This window comes from Narcine bancroftii, chromosome 5, assembly GCF_036971445.1.
Source record: "Narcine bancroftii isolate sNarBan1 chromosome 5, sNarBan1.hap1, whole genome shotgun sequence".
Taxonomy (NCBI): Eukaryota; Metazoa; Chordata; class Chondrichthyes; order Torpediniformes; family Narcinidae; genus Narcine; species Narcine bancroftii.
Window position 1 is genome coordinate 255,842,613 of NC_091473.1, and position 21,554 is coordinate 255,864,166.

The 21,554-nt window shown below is 43.3% G+C and overlaps 1 protein-coding gene and 1 long non-coding RNA gene across 4 annotated transcripts in view; both read right to left on the reverse strand.

The window, feature by feature from the left end:
• Positions 1 to 21,554, reverse strand: part of LOC138765258 (zona pellucida sperm-binding protein 3 receptor-like) — a 43,018-nt gene that overhangs the window by 15,220 nt on the left and 6,244 nt on the right. For 2 of the 3 annotated variants that reach the window (XM_069942296.1, XM_069942295.1), the window contains exons 5-8: positions 13,190 to 13,263; positions 6,096 to 6,281; positions 2,534 to 2,719; positions 960 to 1,139 (exon numbers count right to left, since the gene is read on the reverse strand). In XM_069942296.1, the coding sequence (XP_069798397.1) occupies positions 960 to 1,139; positions 2,534 to 2,719; positions 6,096 to 6,281; positions 13,190 to 13,263 (626 nt within the window). The remainder of the gene's footprint in view (positions 1 to 959; positions 1,140 to 2,533; positions 2,720 to 6,095; positions 6,282 to 13,189; positions 13,264 to 21,554) is intronic. The other variant, XM_069942297.1, reaches the window with a different exon arrangement.
• On the reverse strand, positions 15,193 to 21,551 carry LOC138765260 (uncharacterized). The gene is made up of 2 exons (XR_011358553.1): positions 19,983 to 21,551; positions 15,193 to 19,845 (listed from the first exon to the last, which is right to left on the reverse strand). It is a non-coding gene; the product is annotated as an uncharacterized lncRNA (long non-coding RNA).

Consider the following 21,554-nt stretch of genomic DNA (forward strand, 5'->3'; position numbering starts at 1 on the left):
GCCATGTTGCAACTCTACGAATCTCTGGTGAGACCACACTTGGAGAGAATTGTGCTCAGTTCAGATTGCCTCATCATAGGAAGGATGTAGAAGCTACAGAGAGGGTGTAGAGGAGATTTACCAGGATGTTGCCTGGATTGGGAAATAAGTCTTATGAGGCAAGGTTTACAGAGCTTGGAGTGTAGAAGGATGAGAAGTGACTTAATAGAAGTCTACAAGATCATGAGAGGCGTAGACAGGGTGAAGAGTCAGTGTCTGTTTCCCAGGGCAGGATCAGCAAACACCAGACGACGTGTACCAAATGAAGGGAGGGGAGACACAGAGAGTTGTGGGTACCTGGAATGCCTAGCCAGGTGGAGGCATTTAAGAGACTCTTAGACAGACATATAGATGGAATATATAGGTTGGCACATCATCGAGGGCCGAAGGGCCTGTACTGTGCTATAGCGTTCTATGTTATATCTTCAATCCCACACACATTTCCTACATACATTTAGGGTTTTTACACAGCGCTGCGTACCGGGAAATTTTCATAAAACTCCCACAACGTAGGCTGTGTAAAAAGGTCAGGATAAAAATGAGCGACTTGTTCCATTGCAAAATTTTTCCTGCAGCCCCTGCCATTTTTGAGGACTGCCTGCAGTCGAAACTGAACCGTAGGTGGTCTGCAACAATGGGCTAAATTAATAGGTTGAGGTCAACACTGTACGTCACACGCAGGGTCCACGTCACGGTCAGCGTCGAGCCACATCCAGCTGACAAAATTATCGCAAGTCAGGTATTTAGTGTAAATGTCCCTATTGTGTGAACGGCCACTCCAGAAGGTAAATGTGAAAATTGTTGATGGGAAATTAGAGCAGTGGCTGTGTAAAAACCCTAATACCGTACAACCTGTACAAATAATAACCAGGGGAGATAACATTGAGATCTTCATCCACAAAGAGAAAATGTGTACATACCCTTCCAACAGGATGGTGGTTCATAATCAAATTCGTCATTGCCCAGGCATATAATTTTGTTCCTGCCGTGCAACTGGTAGCCCCTGTTACAGCTGTAGGTGATGATCTCCTCCCGAGCGTACACTGGCCTCTCTTTCATGATGGATGCATGGTACACCCTCTTGGGTTGATAGCATCCAGCTGTCAGAATGGCAACGCAACAATGTTGGTAGGAGAATTATACCTGGGGAAAAATGATCAGCTCTCCGATTTGGGGGTGAGGAGATGAGAACAGAAGCAGGAATCAGCCTGTTAGCACCTTGCGCCACACTTCCATTTAATAGGATGACCTCTGCCCAGCTCCTAAATGTCTCCAGGTCTCCTTTTTAATGTTCGTTTTATTTAAGATTTTTTAAATGTTATATTTTAGACATACAGCAGGGTAACAGGCCTTTTCGGCCCATGAGCCCACGCCATACCCCAATGAACCTAGAAACCCCGTATGTTTTTGAAAGGTGGGAGGAAATCAGAGCTCACATAGACACGAGGAGAACATGCAAACTCCTTACAGACAGCGCCAGATTCAAACTCTGGTCGCTGGCACTGTAACAGCTTTGTCTACACCAACCATGTCACCCACTCAATTATTCTCTTTCGTCTGTAGCATATGGTGGCAGAGCCAACAGACCACTTGGGGCAGAGATTTCCAAAGGCTTAAGATCTTCTAGGTGAAGATGTTTCTTGCCTTCTTTGTCCTGAATGGCCAACCCCTTATCCCGAGACAGTGAAGCTCCCCATTCTAGACACCCCCATCTGGGGGCACATCATGTGTCCATAAGAGTTTTGTTTTTTGCCATGGATTGTGTGCAGTTCCATTCAGCACATTACAGGAAGGATATGGTGGCTTTGGAGAGGGTGCAGAGGTTGTTCACCAGGATGTTGCCTGGATTGGAGTGTATGAGCGATAAATGGAGATTGGATGAATTTGAATTGCTTTCACTGGATTGCTGGAGGCACAAGGGAAATTATGAGGCCTAGATAAGGGTGAAGAGTCAGGGGTATCCCCCCAGAGTAGTAATGTCACCTGCTAAGGGTGGGGGAGTTTTAAGGAGATTTAGGAGGCAGAGAGGGGTATTTTACAGAGAGGACAGTGGGTGTCTGGGATGGGCTTCCAGGGGAGGAGTAGAGGTAGATATGAGTGGAAAGTTTCAGGGGCATTCGGATAGATGACCAGCAGGGAATGCAGGGATATGGACTGTGTGTAGGCATTAGTTTAGGTCAGCATTGTGGTTGCCACAGGTGTTCCTGTGTTGTGTTGTTCTATGCCCACATTCCCAGATAATCCCCTCAGATTCTAACATCCAGCCACACCAGGGGATCTTGCTGCAGCTATGTAATCTACCAACTCACACGTCTGTGGGATGTGGGACGAAACCAGCGCACCTGGCGGACGTGGACACAGGGAGAAGTGCAGACAGTTTAACCAAGGTCAGGATTGCTCCCAGCTCTCGGGCGCTGTCAGGCAGATGTGTCAGCTTGTCCAAACTCCAACCCTTTTCCCAAATATTGATCAAGATGGTGAAAGGGTTACTCACTTAACTTGCAGATGGGTGGGTCTGGCTCAAATCGACTGTTCTCAGCACACTCGATGACGCTACTGCCTATCATGCCAAACCCATGTTTACATTGGTAGATGATCGACTCTTGGTACTTGAGGACGAATCCGAATCCTGACAAGATTTCACTATTTTTGGGCTGTATTGGCGGTTTACATTCAATATCTGCCCAGAAACAACACGTTAGTTTCACCTGGCACCAATTCAGAGTATTGTCAAATCAGATGAACTTTGATAAGGAAAAGTTATTCAAAGGAGGTTCTCTGAAAATACCAGATTATACAAGCAAGAAGCTGGCACTGTGAGCCATCTAGCAGTTTCCATTCAATAACTCCTGTCACTGTCTGAGATTGGCACTGAGCAAGTTTTCACGGGAAGTCACATTCTCAGACCCCTATTCAGGCTGGAGGTTCTCATAGGAACATCAGAAGCAGGACCAGGAGTCGGCCAGAAATGGCCCCTCGAGCCTGCTCCGCCATTCAATACCATCATGGCTGATCTCAGTTATGACCTAACTCCACCTCCCTGCCTTCTCCCCATATCCCCTCATTCCTCTAAAGGAGCAGTTACTGGGGAGAACAAAGTGGGGATGAAATAGAGGAAGGGTCCTCCAGGGTCTGAAACATTGGTTCCCCTTTACTAGGGATGCTGCCCGATCTGCTGAGTTTCTCCAGCACCTTCAGCTTAACATCCGCAGTCGGGGAAAATGCTTGAAGCTACTACTACTCAAGAAGAAATAGCGAGATATCTGTCTGGATGGAAACTGTTCCATCAGGCAGATGCAGTGTGGATTCAGGAAGGGCAGGTCATGGGGGGGCGTGGCAAGATGGCGTAGGGAGCGGACGTGCATTCCCGGTCTCCCCCAGGCAGTTACATAAATACCCGTTTTAAGAATATTTCTTTTCTGTTAAAAGTCTTTGTTTTGTTTATCAATTGTTTTTAGTTTAAAATGGCAACAAAGATGAAGGAAAATAGAGTTTAAATACAGAACAAAACTACACTCTCCGACTCTGGAAGAAACTCGGCCTACTTGCCCAGACAGAACCACGGAGTCAAGGCTGGAATCTTCTTAAGAACGGAGCTCATTAATTGGACTGTCGGATAAGCTGGCCTTGGACACCCCTCTGAAGGATGGTGATGAATATTGATTTGAAATGTTTTATGAAGATAAATTGCAGTAATTGGCATTGGTTGCCCGTGAGTTTTAAAAATCCAGATAACATTAAAGTTTATTAGTGATTTTTTTTGGATGGAATATCGGAAGGATGAATTTATTATCTATAAATACAGAACAAAATTACATTCTTTGACTTTGGAAGAAATTTGACCTATTTGCCCAGACAGAGCCGGAGTTGGTGCTGGAATTTTCTCAAGAACAGAACTTATTAAACTTGATTTCGGACTCCTTTTTGAAAGATGGCGACGAATGTTGATTTGAAATATTTGAAATATTTTCTGAAGATAAACATATATATGGAACTCCTTGACCTGCAATAAGATTTATCAGTGATTTTTTTTGGATGGAATATTGGAAGAGTGAATTTATTATCTGTGAGTATGCATACATTGCAAACAGATTTTAATAGTTTTGAAATGGTTTTTTTTAAACTAAACAACAAGATCAGTTTAATATTGAGAAAATTGGAAAAAACGGAAACTTTATTATTAAATTTGGAAATTCAGTAGAAAGAAACTATGAACAAGATTGATGATTTATAAAATTAAAGTCGAAGGAGCAATGTCCAAGAAGAGTTAAAAATTTTGAATACGTTTTTCTTGAAAATAAACAATAATTTCAACTTAACATTGAGAAGATTGACAAAGTGGAAAATTTGGTATTAAATTGGGAAACACAGAAGAAAGAACTTATGAATAACATTGATGCTTTAGAAGATCAAGACCGAAGGAATTATGTTCAAGAAAATTTTAAAAGATTTGAAAAAACTTTTTTTGAAAGTAAGCTACAAATTCAACTTGAGACTGAGAAGAATGGAAGATTCAGTGTTGAACTGGGATGTTCAGAGGTGTTTTAATTCAGTGGATGAAATTCAGGAAGACTTGAAAAAAAAATTAAAAAAAAAAACTTTTATTGATTGTAAACAATGTTTAACTCAGTGTTGGGAGGGTGGAAAGGGTGCAAAATTTAATATCAAGTTTGGATTTTCAAAAAAAAGAGTTTATGAATAAGATTGGTTAAATTGATGGACCGGGGTTTTATGGATATAAGAAATGATGATTTTTCGGTTTATACGTGTATTTTGTCTGCCTGGGGGGGCGGGGAGGGGGTGGTACTTCTCTCCCGAAAGTCATATGCCACTTGTGGTTTATACCACACCCATTTGGGTTTTTGGGAATTAACCACCACAAGGTGGTTTCCTAAGGGGTTAGGGGAGGTGGGGGGGGGGGGTGAAAATTTGAAAATTATTTAGTATCTATTATGTAATATTATACTAAGTCAATTTGAAATGAATGTATGGAGATACTATAAATAAATTTTGAAAAAAAAAAGGAAGGGCAGGTCATGTTGGGACAAATTTAGGATGTTGAGAGGATATAATGAAGGCAGTGGATAGAGGGAACTGATAGATGTGGTTTACTTGGGTTTCCAGAAGGTATTCGAAAAGGTATTGCACAGAGTTGGGTGATGCATTCAAATGGATAGAGAATTAGTTAACCCAGTTGGGATCAATGTGTGTTTCTCTGGTTGGTTGAGTTGGGTACTGTCGGGTCTGTTCACAATATCCATTAATGATCTGGAAGAGGGGACAGAGTGGGTTGTATCTAAGTTCGCTGATGACGCTAAATGAAGTGGAAAAGCAAATTGTGCAAAGGATACAGAGAGACAGAGACAGGTTGAGTGGGCAAGGGTCTGGCAGGTGGAGGACAATGTTGGTAAAGGTGAGGTTATCCACTTTGGAAGGAAAAATGAAAGATTGGACTATTGTTGTTGCAATGAGATGTGGGAGGGCTTGTACGTGGATCACAATCTTGGTCTGCAGACGAAGCAGGTAATCAAGAAGGCAAATGGAACGTTGGCCGTTGTCAGAGCAGGGAGGTTCTGTTGCAACTGTACAAGGTGCTGGTGAGACCACATCTGGAGAACTGCATGCAATTCTGGCCTCCTGACTTAAGGAAGGATGGACTGGCTTTGGAGGTGGTGCAGAGGGGGTTCACCAGGTGGATTCCAGAGATGAGGGGATTGCCTAAGAGTAGATTAGATCATCTGGAACTATATACACATGGCAATTCAGAAGAATGAGAGGAGATCCTATAGAAACATAAAATTATGAAAGAAAGAAATTAGATAGAGGCAGGGGTGTTAAATAGAGGTGGAAGGGAGGGATAGGAGGGATAGGGAGAGGTCGGAGGGGGTGGGAGAGATAGGAGGGGGTAGGCTGGGAGAGAGATGTGGGATGGGAGGGAGGGATTGGAAGAGATGGTGGGAGGGTCAGGGTGTGGCTGGGGGGTTGGGGTAGGGTTGTGGGTGGGGTTGGGGGTGTGGGTGGGGGTGGAGGTGGGGGAGGGAATGATTCCTCATCACCTTTGCACTTTGGTGGAGCATCGCTCCAGTTCCCTGAGGCTGTACACTCGATGTTCTGCGGTCCAACCAAGACGTAGTCAGCATCGCACGAGTACCTGGCCACCATCCCTAACTGCCAGAATTCACCGTAGAATGGAATTGGTGTTTTTCCATTCTCAATCGGATCCAGATCAGCACATTTGACCGCTGGCAATAAATGAACTGAGTTTAATGTGTTGGAGAGAACATCCGATCAAAAGCTTCACTCTCACTCCCTGGGTGAGGTACAGTGCAGAATCAATGGGCTGAATGGCCTACTTCTGCTCCCTTTTCCCAATGTAGCAACTTTCTTATGAAGTCAGGAAACAAGACAATCAGTTTGCAAACCCATAGGGCAGCACAGTTAACATTGCAGTTGGTACATGTCCTTACAGCTCCAGTGATCGGGACTGCGGTTTGAATCCTGCGCTGCCTGTAATGAGTTTGTACGTTCTCCCGGTGTCTGCGTGGGATTTTCCTGGGGGTCTCTGGTTTCCTCTCACCCTCCAAAATGTACCGGGGGTAGGAATTGGGTGACGTAGGCTTGTGGACCGAAAGGGCTGTATGTTTAAATGGAAATTGAAATTGAAATGGCGGCCATTTAAGTTGAATAGGATTGTAAAGTTACACCACACCAGAGATGCCCATCAGAACATTAACTGCTCCAATCATGGTGTGATCGTTGGATACTAATCATTAAATGGAGCATGGGGGGGGGTGAGGGTGGGGGGTTAGTAGGGTGAAGGGGATGCTGCGGAGGTTTGCCAGACAGTTAAGTGGCTCATGAGCTGTGTATTTCACTGCCCACACATTGCATTGTAGCAACTGTATTCCAGTGCGAAATGAAGAAGGAGAAAATGATCAGATGTTGTTGAAGTTCAGTAAAAGTAGTTTACTCGAACAGTCACGCGCGGCGTTTTAAAACCCCACGCATTCCAAATGATGTAATCGAGCCGGTTCGATTAAGCCTTTGTTGAGCCACTACATGCCCCCTACCCCACCCACCACAGAACTGGCAATGGGAGGCTAAATCTCTGGTGCCTTTAGTGTCCACCGCTCTTGGGCGGTCACCCACACCTTTGCATCAGGGGTCATGGCAAAACCCAATCGAGGTCAAGATGAGCTTGCTTTAGTCGGTCAATTGTAGATGTCGCTGGATGCCCCCAATGTCCAGTACATAAGTTGTACAATTGTTTCGTAGCTCTCCGAAGGAGCCCTCATACGGCCTCTGTAAGGGTGGCCCGTGTGCATCTCCACCAACAAACTCAGTCCTGGAGTTCCTTTGGGATGAGGGTGTCATTGTTCTATGCCTTGACGTGGGAACTGGGGCCAATTTTCCAAGATGCTCCCGTAGTCTGCCTCAGACTTCAATCGGAGGCACCTCTTGTCTGCGCGCTCTGGGCACCAACTCCCCAGCTACAATGAGCGGAGCTCCATAAACCAACTTGGCCAATGAGGAGTTGAGATCCTCCTTGGGTGCTGTTCTTATTCCCAGGAGGATCCAGGGCAGCTCGAGCACCCATTCAGGTCCCTGGAGGCAGGCCATCAGTACAGTCTTCATTTGCCTAAGGAACCGCTCCAGCAGACCATTTGACTGTGGGTGGAAGGTTGTCATGTGGTGGAGCTGCATTCCCAGCAGTTGCGAGAAAACATCCCAGAGTGCGGAGGCGATGTGTGTAGGTAGGTCAAACCGAGATACACAGGCAGAAATAAAAGCTCTGGAGCATGAATCGGTCGATGAGTCCATCATAGGAACCGGCTCTGGGCACCTAGTGAATCTGTCAAGTACCGTTAATAAGTACCTCGACCCTCTTAATACTGGAACCGGGCTGACAATTGTTAGGTCTGCTTTGTTCATGAATGACTGAGTCGAAATCAAGGTTCTTTGTTCTTTATTACCGGATTGTAACACTTGCAACTAACAGTGTTAGTTGGAGAAGGCGCATTCTGCCGTTATCAGCAAGTGGTGTTTTTTTATACCTCAGGATACGTACTTAGTAAATGATCATACCATGACATTGTCCAATGAATAGACTGTTGCTCCCCTTCTCTGTTAGCCTGCTGCACATCATTCTTGTTAGTGCCAAGCTTATCTTGAGTGGACAAGGTCACATCTGCATTCTGTTACTCCTTAGTACTGGGTGACTCCTTCTCCGGTCCCATCTCATGATGTTTTTACCTTACACAATGTCGACATGCACCTGGTCGAATCTGTGCTCCGGTGGCTGGAAAGGCTGAAGCAGCACCTTCACGTGCCTTGCACTTTAGCAGATTGGCCGTCTGTGCACGTCTTTGCCCAGTATGTGACCTGTTTTCTGAGACCATGCCATACAAACTTGTCAGCTCTCAGGCAGACCATCACTCGAATGGAGAGGTGGGACCATCTGTGAATGGCATTGAAAATGCAACGTCTCCACACAGCAGGGTCGATAAGGCAAGGCTGACCTGTGGAAACATCGCACAGGAAAACAGTACCTTGCAGCCCAAAGACTACATCCTTTAGTTGCAAGCTTGTGACAGCAGTTCTAAAAGCCAGGAGTTTGTCATTCTGGTGCTGAGCTTTGGTGAGTGCCATATAGTCTACACCCAGAGAGAGGGCACGTACTGCTTGAATGAAGGAATGGGACAGGGCATCAGCCACATTGCTCTTACCGGAGATATGTTTAACCCTAGTTGAAAACTCGGAGACGCAAGATAGGTGATTTTGCTGTCAGGCTGACCAGGGATCTGATGCCTTTGCAAACGTTAGTGGTTTGTGGTCAGGAAAAACTGTGAAGTCCCTGTCTTCCAAAAAATAGCAGGTGTCTGACTGCTAGGAACAGCGTCAGCAGTTCCCTATCGAGTGTGCTGTATTTTGTTTCCAGAGGGCAGAGGTGCCTACTAAAAAATGCAAGAGGCTTCCATTGTGCATTGGTGTATTATTCCAAGACCTCGCCTCGTGCTGGGTCAGACGCAACTATCGTCAAGGTGGTTGGTGCATCCATTTGTGGATGGACCAGCAATGTTGCGCCTTTGTGAGGGCGTCTTTGGTCTGCTATCGTCGTCTCCTTCGTCCACCAGTTCTTTGGCATCGCTGGACACGAGGTTGAAGAGAGGTTTCATAATATGAGCTGCAGAGGGTAGAAAGCGGTGATAGAAATTGACCATCCCTACTAAATCCCTGGAGTCCTTTGATGGTTCCGGGCCTTGTGAATTTGAGGATGGCTTCCACCTTGCTAGGCAATGGAACGACACCCCGGCTACTGATCTTATGTCCCAAGAACTCGATAGAGGACTGTCCGAATTTGCACTTGGCAGGGTCCACAGCCTGAACTCCTGTAGGCGATGGCAGAGAAAGCACAGATGCTGCAGGTGCTCTTTGTGGGAGTGGCTGGGGAAGAGTATGTTGTCCAAGTATACAAAAAGAAAGATCATGCCATGTCCCACTGCGTCCATCCGCCTCTGGAATGTTTGTGCAGCATTTTAGAGCCCAAAAGGCTTTGTCAAATATTCGAAGAGGCTGAATGGTGTTATGACGATGGTCTTGGGCACATTCTCCAGGTTTACAGGTATTTGGTGATACCCACACACCAAGTCAGTTTTAGAAAATATCTGGGCCCCATGAAGATCAGCTGTAAAGTCCTGTATATGGGGCACAGGGTAGCAGTCTGCAGTGGTAATGTCATTGAGATACCTGTTATCCCCGCAAAGTCTCCAGCCTCCTGTGGCTTTGGGTACCATATATAGTAGAGAAGCACACGGGCTATCAGACCTATGTATGATTGCAAGTTCTTCCATTTTGTGGAACTCTTGTTTTACAAGCTGCAACTTATCAGGCAGCAGGTGTCAGGCTCGGGCACGTAGAGGAGGTCCTTGCATAAGGATGTGGTGTGCGATGCCATGTTTGGGTGTGGCAGTGTGAACTGGGGAGTGACAATATTCGAAAACTCCTCAAGAAGTTTGGCAAATTTGTTGTTCACATACTCCTCGTCGGCTAGGTGCGGGGTGTATAGTTCGGCTTTTCCAAGGCGGCAAGTCTGGAACATGGTGGTGTTCACCAACCGGCGCCCATTTAAGTCCACCATCAGTGAGTGAGCTCTGAGGAAGTTGGCACCCAGCCATGGCATCAGCAAGAATGAACTTCCATGTGAACATACTGTCACCAAATTTCAAGGCTATAGTCTGCGTGCCATACATACAAATCAAACTGTTATTCACTGCAGTGAGCGCCAGACCCGTGCTCCTGGAACAGGTATCACAGCCTGAAGGAGAATGGACAATAACTTCCACACCCGGGTTGACTATAAATTTGCGCTGGGAGAGTTCATCCCAGATGTCGAGTAGGCTGTTACAGTGGCCAGCCACCATAGACATTAGCGACAACTAGCTATGGGGTTTCCCAGAAAAGTGGAAGTGGGTCGGCAGTGGCAAGCTCCAGAACCCCAGTTTTGATGATAAAAATACCAGGTGGTTGTCACAGAGTCGTACTTGTCCAGGGGAACGTGTACCCTTGTTGCCGGTACTTGTGGAGCCTGGGCCTTTGGGTGTGATGCAGGAATAATTTCTGTTTCGTGCACCACAGACTGTCTACACAGGCAGCCACTGTTTGAGGGTTATCAAAGTCCTCTTCAGCCAACATAGTGCGATGTCTCTGCCATATGTTCCAAAAACATCTTCTCAAAGAGCAGACAAGGTCTATGGCCATCTGCCAGTGCCAGCATGTCATTCATTAACTCTGAAAGGGCATGGTCCCAGCCCATTGGTATGGGGGAGCTGTGCAGCTTGTTTGCGCCATATAAGACCATAAAACCAGAGGAGGGGGGCTTTTGGGGCTTCATACTTGCTGAGAGCTGATGGTTCCCAAAGGAAATCCACTACTCGACCAGCTGTGTCCTGACTGAGGGCAATTACCACATGATAGTACTTAGTGGCCTCCACTTCTATCTTGCGAATGTGGAACTGCGCCTCAGCCTGCCTGAACCAAACTTCACGCTAAAGGTTCAAAAGACAGGCAGTTTGAGCGAAACCGCTGCATTGTCCATGATGGGTCCAAAATGCATTTGGGGCCCATCAAGGTCACCATTGTAGCAACTGTGTCACTCCTTGGAACTCCAGCCCCTCCATTCTTGACAACATCTTTGTCATCTTTTTCTGTACACTTTCCACCTTCATCACGTTTCCCATAGTCAGATGACCAGAAGTGCAGGCAATAGTTCTGTACATCTTGTACAGTTGTCACATGATGTCCCAACACTTGGACTTATTGCCGTGACTAATGAAGGCAAGTGTGCCAAAAGCCTTTTTCACCACCCTGTCTATGTAAATTGCCATTTTTAGGGAACTATGCACCTACACCCCTAGTTCTCTCTGTTCTATAACCCTCCCTATGGCCCTGTCATTTAGTGTGTCAGTCCTGCCCTGGTTTAACTTCTTAAAGTGCATCACCTCACATGTGTCACTGCTGTTCCTTGGCTCACTTTCCCAGTTCGTCAAGACCTGGCTACTCTCAGAAAGCCTTCCTCACTGTCCACTACACCCTCCAAGGTTGATGTCATTCACAGCCTGAAAAGTCTTGCCACTATATCTCAGACAAATTGTTAATGTAGACAACAACAAGATCACAAGACATGGGAGCAGAAGTAGGCCTTTCAGCCCATTGAGTCTGCTCTGCCATTCTATCATGAGCCGATCCATCCTCCCACTCAGCCCCACTCCCCGGCCTTCTCCCTGTAACCCTGGATGCCCTGACTATTCAAATGCCTGTCAATCTTTGCCTTAAATACACCCAACGACCTCACTTCCACAGCTGCCTGTGGCAATGAGGTCCACACACTCGCGACCCTCTGGCTAAAGAAATTTCTCCGCATTTCTGTTTTCTCCTGAAGTTGTGCCCTCTTGTCCTAGACCCCCTGACCATGGGAAATAACTTACCACATCTACTCTGTCCAGGCCTTTCAGCATTGGAAATACCACCCTCCGGTCTCTCCTCATCCTCTGTGCCCCAAGGAGTCCAGTCCAAGAGCCAACAAACATTCCTCATATGCTAGCCCTTTCATTCCTGGAAACATTCTAGTAAATCTTCTCTGAACCCTCTCCAATGCCATCATATTCTTTCTCAAATACGGCATCCAAAGCTGTCCCCCATACTCTACGTGAGGCCTCACCAGGGCCTTATAAAGCTTCGACACCTCATTCCTGCTCTTGTATCCTATCCCTTTAGATATAACGCCAGCACTGCATTCGCCTTCTTCACCACTGACTCGATCTGGAGGTTAATCCTGCATGAGAACCCCCAAGTCCCTTTTCACCTTCAAATTTTGAATTTTCTACTCATAATGAACCACAATGGATCCAGCAGCACACACCACTGGTCATAGCCTCCACTCTGAGTAACAACTCTCGACTGTCCACCCTTTCAGTCCAATTCTCAAGCTAATTTTGAAATCAGTTGGCAACTCTCTCTGAATTCTATGAGTTCTGACCTTCAGAACCACCTTCCATGCAGGACCCTGTCAAAGGCCTTGCTGAAGTCCATGTGTACAATGTTTGCTGCCCTGTTCTCATCAATATTCTTGGTTAAATTCTTGATGCCAGCGCACAAGGCCATGCTCATTTTCTCTAATCAATCCTTGTCTTTCCAAATGTCTCTGAGAATTCCCCACCCCCCCCCCCCCCAGTAATTTTCCACCACTGATATTGAGGTGACTGTCTTCCTTCTCAATGAGTATAACATTAGTTATACTCCAGCCTCCAACATTTCACCATGAAGAACAGTTACAAATATCTCTGCCAGGGCCCAGAATGACTCTCTAACTTGCCACAGGACACACTCAGTCAGACTGTAGGGATTTATTTCCCTTTACACCACTCAGGATTGTCATGCCTCCTCTTACACATTGTCGATATATTTCAGATCACTACTATTCTCTCCGTGAATTCCTGATCATCTCCATGGAACATTTGAGACTTTAACCACCTCCCATTAGCTCCACATGTACGTGGAATTGTGGGCAGGTTTCCAGATACTAATAAAAATCTGTATCAACTCACATCAGGAGTCAAGTGCTTATTCCAAACGTGGTCCTGTGGTGACTTACGTTCACATGTCGGGACTTGTCCTGACCAACCAGAAGCTTCACACAGCCGGTAGTTCTTACCAATTAATATGAACCTAGACAGAAACACAAGAGGACGAATGAGCTGGAGGCTGGAATATAACACAGCAGCTGCAGCAGGGAACTGCGGGAGGGGCTCAGCATCCGTGGGGAGAAGTGGTCAGTTAGGGCCCTTTATCAAGGCAAAAGTAGGTGATATTGCATGTCTGATGAGGGGTGGGTTGGGGGGGGGGAGGGGGAAAGAAAAGAGCTGATGAAGGGCCAAGAGGCGACAGGGTATTGGACCAACCATTAGAACCAAAGAATATTACAGCCAGAAAACAGGCCCTTCTAGTCTGTGCCAAACCTTTTTTTTTGCCTAGTCCCACTGACCTGCACCCAGTCCATATCCGTCTCTCATCCATGAACCTGTCCAAATTCTTCTTGAATGTTAAAATTAAACCCACATTCACCATTTCAGCTGGCAGCTCGTTCCACACCCCCACCCCTCTCTGTGAAGTTGTCACCCCTCATTTTCACCCTAAACTTTTCCCCTTTCACTCTTAACCCATGTCCTCTGGTTTGTATCTCACCCACCCTCAGTGGAAAAAGCCTGTCTGTCTCCCTCATAATTTTAAATACCTCCATCAAATTTCCCCTCATTCTTCTCCGTTCCAAGGAAGAAAGTCCTAACTCGTTGAACCTTTCCCTGTAACTCAGTTCCTGACGTCTGGGCAAGATCCTAGTAAATCTTTTCTACCCTCTTTCTATCTTATTTTTATCTTTCCTGTAGTTCAGTGACCAAAACTGCACACAATTCTCCAAATGTGACCTTACTAATGCAAGGGCATATCTAGGGTATGGCAGGAATAGCGTGTGCCCAGGGCACCACTTGAAAGGGTGGGGGACTGGAAGGGATAACGCCGGCCTGCTCAGCACTGCCGCCACATACAAGGAACACACACCCATTTCTTCTATGCTCGGTACACTTGTCCTTCCTCCTCATCCTAGAGTCGTTTGCAATTATACAACACCAAATACAACATGGCGATCGCAAGACCAGCTCTCCTTGTTGCCGTTTATTTTAACGCATTGGCCACCCCTGCCATAGGTGCTACTTTGCATCATATGCCCCTGCATTAATGTCTTTCTCTTTCTCTAGGAAGTTTCTCAATCACTTATTTACACTTGGGTTTTTATTGCCGTGGCCTTAATATTCATCTATGTTTAAACCTCTTTTTATCCCCAGTTCACCTCTTAACGCTGATGTTTCCTGCTTCCTACTTTATAAACCTGGGCACTGAGAGGAATCCTGTTGTAGGAGGGCAGGTCCACAGATGCTGGTAGACAGGGGCTCTGAGCCTAGTTCAGTGATTGTGAATCTGGGCAGGAGACTGGAGGTGGTAATGATGGATATATTGTGTTTTCTCCTGTGAGCACGGTGGTTAATGCAGGCAAACTGACCACACTGATTCCAGAACCGAGAACACTCTTATTGATGTCACCGACATGGAGAGAGTTAGATTGTCAAAATCCTGGGTGTCAACATCTCTGAACAAATCTATCCTGAAGCCACCATGTCGATGCAATCATGAAGACGGCAGCCAGCGGCTATACTTAGTGAAATGAGTAAAAACACATGATGCTGGAGAAACTCAGCAGGTCAAGCAGTACCCTTGATGTAGCAAAGGTAAAGATACTGAATCGACGTTTCGGGCTTCAGCCCCTCATCGAGGTCTGGAAAGATGTCAGCAGGAGTCCGATCAAAAGAGCTGGGGGGAGGGGGGATGCAAAGGCAGGACATGATAGGTGGAGAAGGGGGAAGAGGACAGCAGAAATCAAAGGGAGGAAGGGTGGCTCAGTTGGTAGAGGGGGAAGGGATGGAGGGATAAGAGCAAAAGGGGAAGGGAAGGTGGGAGGGTGAAGAGGAGAGCAGGTTAGCAGAAACCGGAGAAGTCGATGTTAATACCATCTGGCTAGAAAGAGCCCAGACGGAAAATCAGGGGTTGTTTTTGAATATTTTATTTCTAATTTTTAAATCATATAACATCAATTATAACATATTCATATGATCAATTATAACATTCATACAGAAAGTATATAATTGAATAAACCCCTCCAACCTCCCTCATTCTCCCACTAATGCCCACCCTCCTTCCCCTACTACCCACTAAGAAAGAAGAAAGGAGACCATCACTTACAAACAACAAGATTTAACTTTTTAGCTGTGGAAACCGAGACACCCATTGGAGCAGACTGAGAGATTAAATCTTCAAACCAAGAGTTTTTAAATATGGGCTCCATACTTATACAAAAAATGGTATTTATCCCTCAAATTATATGTTATTTTTTCTGAAGGAATACAGGATTTCACTTCAGTTATGCCATCTTTGCATTCCTAAAACTGAATCTGATTTCCAGGTGATGGCCAAATGTTTTTTTAGAAACAACCAAAGTCAACCGTAAAAATTCAATTTGGTACATAGTCAACCTCACTCTTAAGGCAATCGACTTAATGTCCCCTAATCAAAACAATATTGGATCAAACGGAAGACTCACTTTTAATTCTTGCTCCAAAAATAATGCATTCAAAAAGTCTAAACTTTGGAACAGGTCCAAATCGAATGAAAAAAGTACTTATCTCTTGTCCGCATCTAAAACACAAATCTGAGGAAATTAAATTAAATTTCTTTAATTTTTGAGGGGTTCAATATAATTGATGTAGAAAATTATATTGTACTAATCTATGTCTTACATTTATATCTTCATTCATACCATCCATACATAAATTTCTCCAAACATTTTCATCTTCCCATTTTAATGTTGATTTATGAACATTTTATTTTGCAATAACTCATACATCTCAGGAATAAACATATTTGTTTCTTCTTTAGTAAATAATGATTCCAAAGTAGATTATCTAGGTAATTTTAAACTGTGACCTAATTTTTTCAATGAAAAGGTTTTTACCTGATAATAGCAAAAAAAGGTATTACTAGGAACTTGAAATTTTTCTTTCATCCGATTAAAAGATACAAACTTCCCTGCCTCAAAACAATCTTCAACTTTTTAAATCCCCAATTAATTCCATATCTTTAAAAACTGATTATTGGCAGTAAAAGAAAAAAGTTAATTTTGATATAGGGGCATGGTCCTTTTCCACCTATCTCATAATCAATTTTATTCCATATTTCAATTAAATGTTTCAATATTGGTGGGTCTCTACCAATTAGCAATTTTGAATTCCATTTATAATTAAATTCTGACATAGATTTCTCATTAATTTTATATAACTCTATATTTGCCCAAATTGAAGGTTTATTTAAATCAAATATTGCATTTAATAAATTTCAATTTATAGTAATTCTGAAAATGTGGAAGTTGTAAACCACCCAATTCAAATTTCCAAGTTAATTGGATATCTCCAAAGATACCCAATTAATTTCCCCTTACATAAAAATTTCCTTACAATTGAATTAACATCTTTACTTTTTTTTTGATATATTGAACAAGGAATAGATTGAAAAAGATATTGAATCCTGAGAAAAATATCCATTTTAATACAGTTCCCTCTGCCTATTAAAGTAATAGGTAAGTCATTCCATCTATTTAAATCATCTTTGATTTTATTAAATGGTGGAACATAATTTAACCTGTATAAATTATAAATATCTATAAATTCTAATACCTAAATATTGAATTGGATTTTGTGTCCACTTAAATTGAGATACTCGTTTACATTGATCATAATCTCCTTCTACTCATGGCATAACTTCACTTTTATCCCAATTAATTTTGTAGCCAGATATTCTCCCATAATCTTGTAATTTTTATATAAAGAAATAAAGAATTTTCAGGTTCTGTTAAATAGATCAATACACCATCTACAAACAAGCTAATCTTATATTCCTCCTTATTAACTTTAATTCCTTTAATACTAAAATCTTGCTTTATTGACAGTTCAATTGTTAAAACAAATACTGCAGGAGATAAAGGACAACCTTGTCTGGCCAATCTAGTTAATGAAAAAGAAGAAGAGACTTGTCCACTGGTAACTACTCTAGCTAAAGGATTTCTATATAGAGCTTAAATCTAATTCATAAATATTGGTCCAAATTGAAATGTTTGCAAAACCATTAAATAAATAATTTCATTCTAATCTATCAAAATCCTTTTTGGCATCTTGCAATAAAACTAATGCTAAGTCCAACTTCTTCAGAGAGCTATGAATTAGACTAATTAATTTATCTCTATTGTCAGCAGAATATATCCCGATTGATCTAAATGAACTAACTCAGGTAAATACTCATTTAATCTGTTAGCAAAATCTTTAGCAACAACCTTATAGTCAACATTTAGTAATGATATAAGTCTATGAGACTCTGGTTTTAATAAACCTTTATCTTTCTTAGGTATTACTGTTATTACAATGTTTTAAAAATATTCTGGTAATGAACAAGTTTCAGTCACTTGTCTTAATTCTTACATTAATAAAGGCATTAATAAGTCTTTAAATGTTTTATAACATTTTGTAAACCCATCTTCACTGGGAGATTTACCATTTTGCACAGAATTTAAAGCCTTATCTTCTTTCAACATAATGGTGAATCTAAATCTTTTCGAGCTTGGCAAATCAAAGATGGAAGTTGAAGCTTCTGTAAAAATCATTAATTTCTCCATTATTCAATGATTGAGATGAATATAACTTAGTATAATACTCTAAAATAATATTTTATATCCTGTAGTTTATAAGTAATTTCTGAATTCTTTTTGACAGCATTAATAATCCTTGATGCTTGTTCCATTTTCAATTGCCAAGCTTATGTGCTTGTTCTCGGAATTGATAATATTTTTGTTGAGTTCTATCAATTAATTTCTCAGTCCTGTATATCTGTATTAAATTATAATGCATTTTTTTATTTATCATTTGCAACCTCTCTTTTTCAGATGGGTATTTTTGTAATTTCCTTCTTTAATTTATCCACTTCCTTAAGATAATTTTTGTCAAATAGCTTATTATTTGGCCCCTTAAATAAGATTTTAATGCATCCCATAAAACAAATTCATTATCAACCAAATTAATATTTGTTTCTAAATACATCTGTATTTAACTTCTCATAAAGTCACAAAATTCTACTTTTTAAAATAATGACAAATTAAATCTATCTATAAATTGAATTAATTCTACCTGAGGTCAAACATGACATCAATAATGGTGAGTGATCTGATACAATTCTAGGTTTATATTGTACATATTCAATTCTTCCTTGTAAATGAGCTGAAATTAAAAATAAATCTATACTAGAATAAGAATCAAACTGATAAGAATAAAAAGAATCTTCTATCTTGTTAACTGTGTCTTTACGATCTTCTATCTCCATATGCACAGTCCTGAAAGTCATCTTCAAATTTTTGAACTTTGATTTTAATTTTGTCAACAGTTTTATTACACTTTGCAGCATCTGTCTTCATTACAGTAATTTCTTCTCCAATAGCTCCCATTTGAATGGTAAAATCTGCCTTCACTTCTGCAAATTTTGCATCCATTTTTTCACTAATTGAATCTGTATTTTCAAAAATGTTATCAAAAATCTGTGGATCAAGAGGTTTTGGGGAAACATAATTGGCTCTTTCTCCTCCTTCTCCCTATTCCTCTCCCTGTGATTGTGGCACGAGACTCGCCTCTTCCACTCTTACCTCCTCCTCCTCTTCTTCTGTAGATGTAGCCAGTGGTTGAAATTGCAGGCGGGCTTTCTGTTTAGCCCTGTAACCATAGAAGAAGTCGGGTCCACAGACTCCGACTTGGTCACTTCCGTAGTGCACAATTTCCACGCATGCGCGTTGGTTTCACAGTCAATTCTGTAATTTTCTTCCATGTTCCAGTGCCACCTCTTCCAGCTCCCTGAGAAGGTGGTGCTGGAGTTTGGATCCTTACCTGAGGAGGTTTAGTAAATCAAGGCTGGAGAGGAACCAGGATCAGAGGCTGAGTCTTCAAGGTCAGCCCAGTTTCTTCCATCACTGTAACTTCAGTTATAGCTGGTTTTTTTTGCAGTCTGTCTTCTAGATTTTTTTGCAGCCATCTTTTCAGACCACTAGAAGAGTTTTAAAATTATTCAATACCTTAAAAAGGTTTTAAAAGTCAGGCATTAATTAATTTTGCCAGGAGAGGCATGTTCCATGTCTTCTCCCTATACCATCACACCACACCCCTTGTTCCTCCAATTTGGGGGTGGTCTTGGTGGGATAGTACATGAGTTAATGGACAGACACGAGTATGAGAGTGTGATACAGATTTGGCTGTTATGTTTCGTGAGGAGTTTGAGGGGATTCCATATGTCACCAAAGACTTGCACATTTCTACATGTGGACCTTGGAGAGTATTCTGACCGGTTGCATCACTGTCTGGTATGGAGGTGCCAACACACAGGACAGGAAAAGGCTACAGAGCTTTGTGAACTCAGCCAGTGCCATCACGGGCATCAGTCTCCACTCCACAGAGGATGTCTACAAGAGGCGGTGTCTCACAAAACCTCAAGGACCCCCACCACCCAGGTCACGTCCTCTTCACTCTGCTACCATTGGGAAGGAGGTCCAGGAGCCTGAAGACGAGCATCCAGCGGCACAAGGACAGTTTCTCCCTCCGCCCTGCCATCAGATTCCTGAATGGACAATGAACCACAGACACTGCCTGACTTTCTCCTTTTGCACTAATTTATATAATTTTTAAAAATTATGTATTTAACGAATTGAAATTTATTGCAAGTTTTGCACCTGTGTAATGCAGAATAATCCTTACCACAAGAATTCGTGGCACATGTTCTTGACAATAAAGCTGATTCTGAGTGTATGGTCTTGTCTGGAGGAGTCAGCAGACCATAGCTGTTCCTCGCAGTACCCTGCAGAGTGGTGACTCACTGGGGTTAGAAGGAAGTTCTTTCGTTGCATGTGTTGTGGTGGTGGACCCTTTCTTTACCCACATTGAGCACAACTGATACAGGGAGGGACTGATAAATGCCAAGGAATTTCATTGAGAAAATTACCTTCAACAACAAATATTAAACTATAACAAAATTCTACATATAGAACACAGTACAGGCCCTTCAGTCCATGATGTGCCAACCCATATATACCTACCCCCCCAAAAGAACTAAACCCTCCCTACCCTATAACCTTCTATTTTCTAACCATGTGCCTATCTAAGAGTCTCTTAAATGCCCCTAATGTTCCATCCCTGACAAGGCATTCCAGGGGCCCACAACTCTGTGTAAAAACCTTACCTTTGACGTTTCCCCTCCCTTCATCTTGTACAGATGTCCTCTGGTATTTGTTGATCCTGCCCTGGGGAATAGCCTCTGGCCATCCTGTCTATGCTTCTTGCTGTATTGTATTCATTCTACTGGGACTGGGACTATCATTCCTACATACATGAAAAAAAATCAGGCTCAAAACTGTGTCTGCAATCCTCTCAAACTGAAGCTGAGCAGAGCAGAGCTAGGAGCAACTGAGGACCACAGTGGCAGACTCGCTCTGCAGCTGTTGGTGACTCGAGGCGAAGGATTTGCATCAGCCTCCAGACAGCTGGAGACTGGGTGGAGGGGAGCTGGATATCGGAACTGGGATGCGAGAGGGTGCCCAGTGCACTAATTATAATGGAGGTTTAGATTTGGAGCTCGGATGGCCAATGGATCGAACAGGAGTCTGTGTGGCTGCAGGGGCTGTGGGAGGGCTAGGGGTGAATCCGCGGACACTTGGTGACTCTGTGTTGGGGGAGGGAGGGAGTCTCTTTTGCTTCTCTTTCTCTGACTGTAAAGGCACTGGGCAATTTCTGTCAATCGTGAATCTTTGAGACCAAAGGGAATTTCATGTAATATTACACCTGTTTTTATTACAGTACAGCGAGTTGTGCGTGAGTGCAGTGGAAAGACTGAGGACTCAGGCTGTGAGCACATTTAGCACAACTGATTGACTTTGAAGTTCGTGCCACAGCCTTTAAGGCTGTCCTTGGCCTGCCCCTCGCGTCCAGGAACTTACGTCACACCGACTTATGTGCACACGTGCTCTTCCAGTCTGGACCAGGAGAGAAGGTCCCGCGATGCCATATTTGCCCCAGCTGCCTCGCTGACTATGCGTGACAAGTGGGGCCGGTTTGCCACTACAAACGTGTGTCACCACAACATGATAATAAAGGAATTCTGAATATTGGTGGGAAATCCTGTGGGGTGGTATTGGGATGGTTTTGGCAAAATTCAAATTCTGGCTTCTTGGTACTAACATGAGGACAAAACTGAAGGGAAACTTTAAACAATTCACTGATGCTTCATGTCTACAGTTGAGGTGCTGAGAATATTTGTTACCGCTCTAGAGATCA